Raw genomic sequence first — 6,083 nt, 5'->3', positions numbered from 1 at the left:
TATTAAAACACTACGTATTATATTTTAAATCTTCGCTAAAGAGGTTTGCGAAGAATCTTTTCTTGATTTTACTCACCAATTCGGTGCTTGCTTGCATTCTAGGATTTAAATTTATCTACGTAAAAAGGAGGAGTGGGGAAAGGAAGTGAAAGAAACAAACTTTTGAACTTTAACGATACGGAAGCCGTTAATGTGCAGATCAACCTAGATACTCTGCAAATTACCTAGGTAATTTGAGAAATTGAACAATTTTCGCAGCTTTAACAGATCACCCTAGTTAATCTGCAGATTAGCTAGGTAATGTACACATTAACGGATTTCGAGCTTTAGCGGTAACATATATATAACTCTCATTCAATGATGGGACAAGTTCAAAGGCAATTATAAAGCAGGCTCCAAAACAAAATTATTGTACAAGCATGCAGTAAGACTGTTGTTTTGCTTATTTTTTATATTTATGGAAGTGATTAAAGATGGACACCATTTATCTTAGCTTAAAAAATACAAAATGGGGAACTGATGAATCGTCACAAAATTTTTGCTCTGAATAGTCTTAGATATAGATTATTCATAAAAAAACCTGTGGCAGTCAAAGTGGAAAGCAAAGCTGATTTTCTACAAGTCCAAGATAGTTTGTTTACTTCTAGTAACAGATATAAATTAACAAAAATATCTTGAGTGACAATAGGAAAAATGTAAAGTTTCTTGAAAGTGAGAGCAGGAGACATATTTGGCATGGACTACTTTGCACTGCAGTCTTTGTGGCTTGAAAATCATTTTCAACTCAGTTCAAAACAACTGATGAATATTTTATCACTCTCTGGACAAATTATTGCTTACAAAACAGCAAGAATGATTTATTTATTTACTTTTTTTTTGTCAAATGTACAACAGTAAAAGTTAATTGTTAAATTTTTTATTAATGCTTTAACACTGGGAATATGTACAATTTACGGTATGAGTTCCTTCTCATGAATATCACTTTGAGTAGTGATTTTTTACAAACTTTTGGAGATCGTAAAACTCGATCCTTAAGGCCACTTTTGACAAAAAAATTTTTTTTTTAATTTTTGGAATTTTTGGAAGTCTCCAAATTTTTTCAAAAATTTTTACCCGCGCAAAAAAATTTTATCGTGATTTTAATTAGCCTTTGATAAGGCTCGATTAAGGCTTAATTGTTTTTTAATGGGCGTTTTTTTATCAAATTTAATTTTATTCTAAAGTTGTAGTGCACGGATTTGACTTCGGTAAAGTTATTTAAAGCTGCTTTCTGATGTCAAAAACGACNTCGTAGCCTTCAAGTCTTTATGCAAGTTTCAATACCGTAATTTAATTCTATCAAATTCAAAATGTTAAAAAGCTTTTTTAAAACCTTCGTCGATTAGAAATTATTTAATTAAAATTTTATAATTAGCTTCTTGCATGAATATTATTAATCATCAAACTATAATTCATCCATAAAAAATAAACGTTATTAGTTTTGCATATTAAAAATGAACGTGTTAATTATTTCCTCTTTGCAAAATGGATCTTCTAAGAAAATAACTAATTGCTAGTTTTAACACGGAAATAATTATATTTATATATTAATAATATTATTAAAATACTGTACATATTTTTTACATCAAATATTTAATTTATATCATCGAAGAATCAGATTCGAACCTTATCTGTTTTTTCAATAGCTTTTTATGTCTTATTTGAGGGGCCTTTTTTATGTTTAATGACTTGTCCCGATGTCGAATGACCTCATAACAACTCAGGCCCATCCACAACAATTTAAATTTAAGTCGCTGATAGCGATATTGTCCTTCAGAAGATACGGAAAATCTTTTACAATTCGATATGTTTTAGATTTATTAATGGCATTGTCCATATAGGGAAGTATTATACTTTATATATTGACTTTGTACATCCTATATAACAGATTTTATTCGTAGCCGCCCATAAAGTTGGACAATGAACTCTTCAGTAACAATTAGTAAACAATATAAGGTTAGAATCCAAGTAGCTTGACTATTGATATTTAATTGCACTGGAAAACTTATCGGTAGAGCTAATTGAATTCTGAAATTAGGTTAAGGGATGCAAAAAATCGTGTCAAAATATTTCACATTATTTTTTAAAAATATTTAAAAATATACGGCCAACTAGTGTTCACCCTACTATAAACCCATCGCCTCCTGAGACTTCTATGAGAATGTCCCGGGAAATCGGACTCCAGCTGTTCTCAAGGTCATCCAGCTGTGTAAACAATGACTCATCAGTGTCAAATTTCACAGAAAGGCGAGACAAAGGAAAATAAAATTTGAAGCTTTTTCTTCAAAATTAACGCATTTCTTTCGTTTTTTTTTCAGCTTTAAGTATTTTTTATGTTTAATTACATTAATATCAAAAATTGCTTGAGGCTTAAAGGGTTATGTCATCGACACTCAGCTGGCAGAATTTTCTGCCGGGTAACGAGAAAAGGGCAACAAACTGGACTTGTAAGTTGTCTGATGTAGCATTGTTAACTAACTTGCATTGCCAAACTAAATTGATTCAGTCACCATTGATTTGATCTCTGAGTGATGAAAATTAGTAGGCCCAACTTTTTTTGAATCATGTGCACATGGGAGTATGCTACAAGTTCTATTCAAAATCCTACTATAAAATTTTATGATTAATCATCATAGATGTGAGAACAATAAAAATTTAACTTACTCAAGCCTGTAACGTTTTCTGAACACCTTACGTGTTGAAGAAAAGGTGTTCAGAAAACATTTGTTGTTTAAATTTTAGTTTTTCACATCGGTTACAGGCTGAGTAAGTTAAATTTTTATTATACAACCTGGTGTGCATGTGGAAGTTATGTATATATATCATTTAATTAAATGTTCTTACATTTGAAAAAGGAATAATGTTTTGCCAAAAAAGAAACACGTAGACATTGATTTTTGTCAACTGTTGTCATTTTGCAAATGAACAATTGAAAATTCCATTATCTTTTTCTGAATGATTGTTAGACTGACAGTTGCATGGCATAATTCTAAAGGAAGAAACTGATCCAATGTCGTATCAAAAATGATGGTATTGACTACAGTAGTTTGTGCAGATTCAACTAAAATGATGGAAATAAAGCCAAGTGTTTATTTATAACTCAAATGTGAGTTCGAAGTCCAATATATTTAGAAAACACGGTTTCGAAAACAACATAGGAAATTTATTTTATTATTTATTTTATAAGTTTTAGAATTCAATTTTCATAGTTATGTATCATCTTTGTATTCCATAAAATTAAATTTGACTATTGGATTTGAAATATCTTGTACATTTAGTATTTCATAGATAATTGGCAGTATTATGTGTTGATTGTAATTTGGAAGAGAATGTGTTAAAGGCACACTGTACTAGCAACCTTCCCAAAATACTTATAGTGAAACAGCACATCCCCTTTTTACTTTCCTGGCTGTTTTATATAACAGAAGGAAATTTTTGTTGAATATTTCCTAAATTTTCCAGACAGGTTTGTATATTAGGGAGATTGATGCTATTAAATTTTGGTGATAAAGGTCTAGGGGGTGGGGGAGATAATGGGGGCCATAAGTCTGATTTTCTACTGAAGATATAATGACTATTTTACTCATTATGTTAGTATTTACAATGTTTTATATAGCTGTCCCTACTCTCAAAATTAAGTTTCTTGCCATTTTATAATATTTTAATATCGTAATAGATGGCTCCAGGAAAGTTAAGCAACTCTTTGCTGGATTTAGATAAGATTACTTGAAAGTGTGACAGAGGTTTTAATGGCTAAATTACTTTTGGAAACAGGAATTTTAATAGATTGTATTAAAACCAGCTTGCTCTGATGTGTACCAGCTCTGTAGTAATCATTACTGAAAATAAGGAAAAAATATTTCCAATACTATAAAAGTTTTTAAGGCACTTTACAGAATATCATACCAATTTTGTCCCACCTTTAGAGGATGTTACTCTTTATACGTGTGAAGGTCTGAAACCCTTTTTCTGTCTTAAAACAGTATAAAACGCGAGATTTTCTCTGTAAAGGGAAAAAGGAGAACCTCTGCAGTCAATGACCGAGACACTCTCCCCGAATAAAAAAAAAAGGGGGGAATGTTAAAATAGCAATGAAGGAAATCTCATTCATTTGTTTAAAGGTAATTCTGTAGACGGTAATATCAACAAGACGAGAATAAAAGATGTTCCTTATCCCCTCTTTGGTTGCACATGACATGTGGTTACAGCAATAAATTGCCTCATTTGTAGTCAAACGCGACATTTGATATAAACAATATCTAGATTGTTGACCAGTTTACAGAAATTATTGTCAGCTGAATGTTAATTTATGGATAAGAGCAGTCAAACCTATAGAAATTTATATTATAAAATCATATCTTCTAGACACCAATATCAATAAATTAAACAAACTTCTCTGTGTCAGTTGTCCATACCAGCTAGATCTAAACATCAACACACTAACAGGTGTGCATACAAATCATTAATAATATCATAGTTCTCACCCCCTCAAATTTAGTATAAAGAGGGCTCCCGGCCAGTCATCGGGGTGGCCTTCAAGACAACAGGAATCAACTGATCAATTGCCTTTAAACATTGACCACTGACGACGGACGACTAAGCAAGATTCTGCTATATACAACTTAGTAAGTAGAACTCGTTCTTTTCTCTCAGGTGGACTAGGGCTAAGTAAGAAATAAATATTAATGAGGATCAGAGACTCTCCTCTGTCGGAAATACGGAAATACACGAGATGCTAACCACCAATTGGAATTTCAGTTTGAAATTATCATTATTATTAATCTTGTTACTTATAACCTTTTTGTATTGCCTTTATTAAATAAATTTATATAATATCTTAAACATGTGTGTTTAATCGTACTCGGCCAACACCTTATCGACTTATCCGCAACCTCCCACTCGATTTTCGTCCTCCTAAATTGCCATCCGCTGACCCTGTGAACGGGACTCACCTTTCTGTTGTCGGAAAACAGTTTAAGCTTTGATGCTTAAACCCCAATTCTCACATACATGCAGAAATACAATATGAATGGATTTTGTAGTTTATTATCAGAATGACTATATATGATGAGATTACAAGACAAGCCTTAATTGTTAGTATTATACTTTAATATAATGAGTTTAATTAGTTTTAGCCTTAATCATCTGATAGCAAATTAAAATGAAGTTTTTAATCCATTGTCAGCTCTGCATCATTGAAATGGTAGGAAATTGGAAAGTACATGATATATTCTGTATTCCTTCAACTAAAATAGAATGACTTACATGCACAGTTGTTACATGGTGCACCAACGTCAATTCAATTAAGTATTTAATGACATAGCATTAAAAATATAGAATTAGAAACAGAGCTGTCAAATATTAGTTTTAAACTTGAAAATATTTCAAAGTCATGTCAATCTTAGAAATATAGAAAATAATTTTTATACCATTCCTCTGCTGATACTGTTCTTGAAAATGTAAAAATTTCACAAAGAAAGCTTTGGTGTATGGGGAATGATCAATATTATTATTGATTTTCTTAAGTACGGTATGAATGACTATTACAATTTAACCATTAATTAAAATCAAATTTTCATGATTTCTTAAACAAACAAAATAAAAATGTAAAGGGTGAAAGAATTTTTTTTGTTTTACCAAAAGATGGGATGTCTTTACCCCGGTAGTTTTCAAACTTTTTGTTCCATGTCTTATTTGCTGGTAGATATATTTTGCATATTTACACGTCTGCATTTTAATAAAATGGGGTTCAGCTACTTTACTGTTGTGGCTTAGGCTAAACAGATTCCCTGCTGTACTTTGCCCCAGGACAATCCTCCACTTTCCCACTTGAAAATGTCTATCTGCACTTATAGTTTCAAGATAATAATCCAGCTTCTGGCTGCTTACAAATATGTTCTGAAATGTGATCTTTATTGATATATTAACAGTTATATAAGTTTTACTTACCATAGATTTTTGTTGACAGGTATCCATCCATCATTCTTTGAACATTTACACAGAATTGCAGCAACAGTGCCCTGACATTGGAAAATTTACATGTT

At 31.3% G+C, this 6,083-nt stretch overlaps 1 protein-coding gene across 3 annotated transcripts in view; it reads right to left on the bottom strand.

Annotated features, from left to right (window-relative positions):
* The window catches only part of LOC111619585 (heparan-alpha-glucosaminide N-acetyltransferase-like), a 47,422-nt gene that overhangs the window by 6,055 nt on the left and 35,284 nt on the right, over positions 1–6,083 (bottom strand). For all 3 annotated transcript variants that reach the window (XM_023361338.1, XM_023361341.1, XM_023361342.1), the window contains one exon: positions 5,989–6,059. In XM_023361338.1, the coding sequence (XP_023217106.1) occupies positions 5,989–6,059 (71 nt within the window). The remainder of the gene's footprint in view (positions 1–5,988; positions 6,060–6,083) is intronic.

Source organism: Centruroides sculpturatus, unplaced genomic scaffold (genome assembly GCF_000671375.1).
Source record: "Centruroides sculpturatus isolate CEXI.00-Female unplaced genomic scaffold, Cexi_2.0 scaffold261, whole genome shotgun sequence".
Lineage (NCBI taxonomy): Eukaryota > Metazoa > Arthropoda > Arachnida > Scorpiones > Buthidae > Centruroides > Centruroides sculpturatus.
The sequence above is the reverse complement of the archived record's forward strand: the minus strand, read 5'-3'. Positions and strand labels throughout refer to the sequence as shown.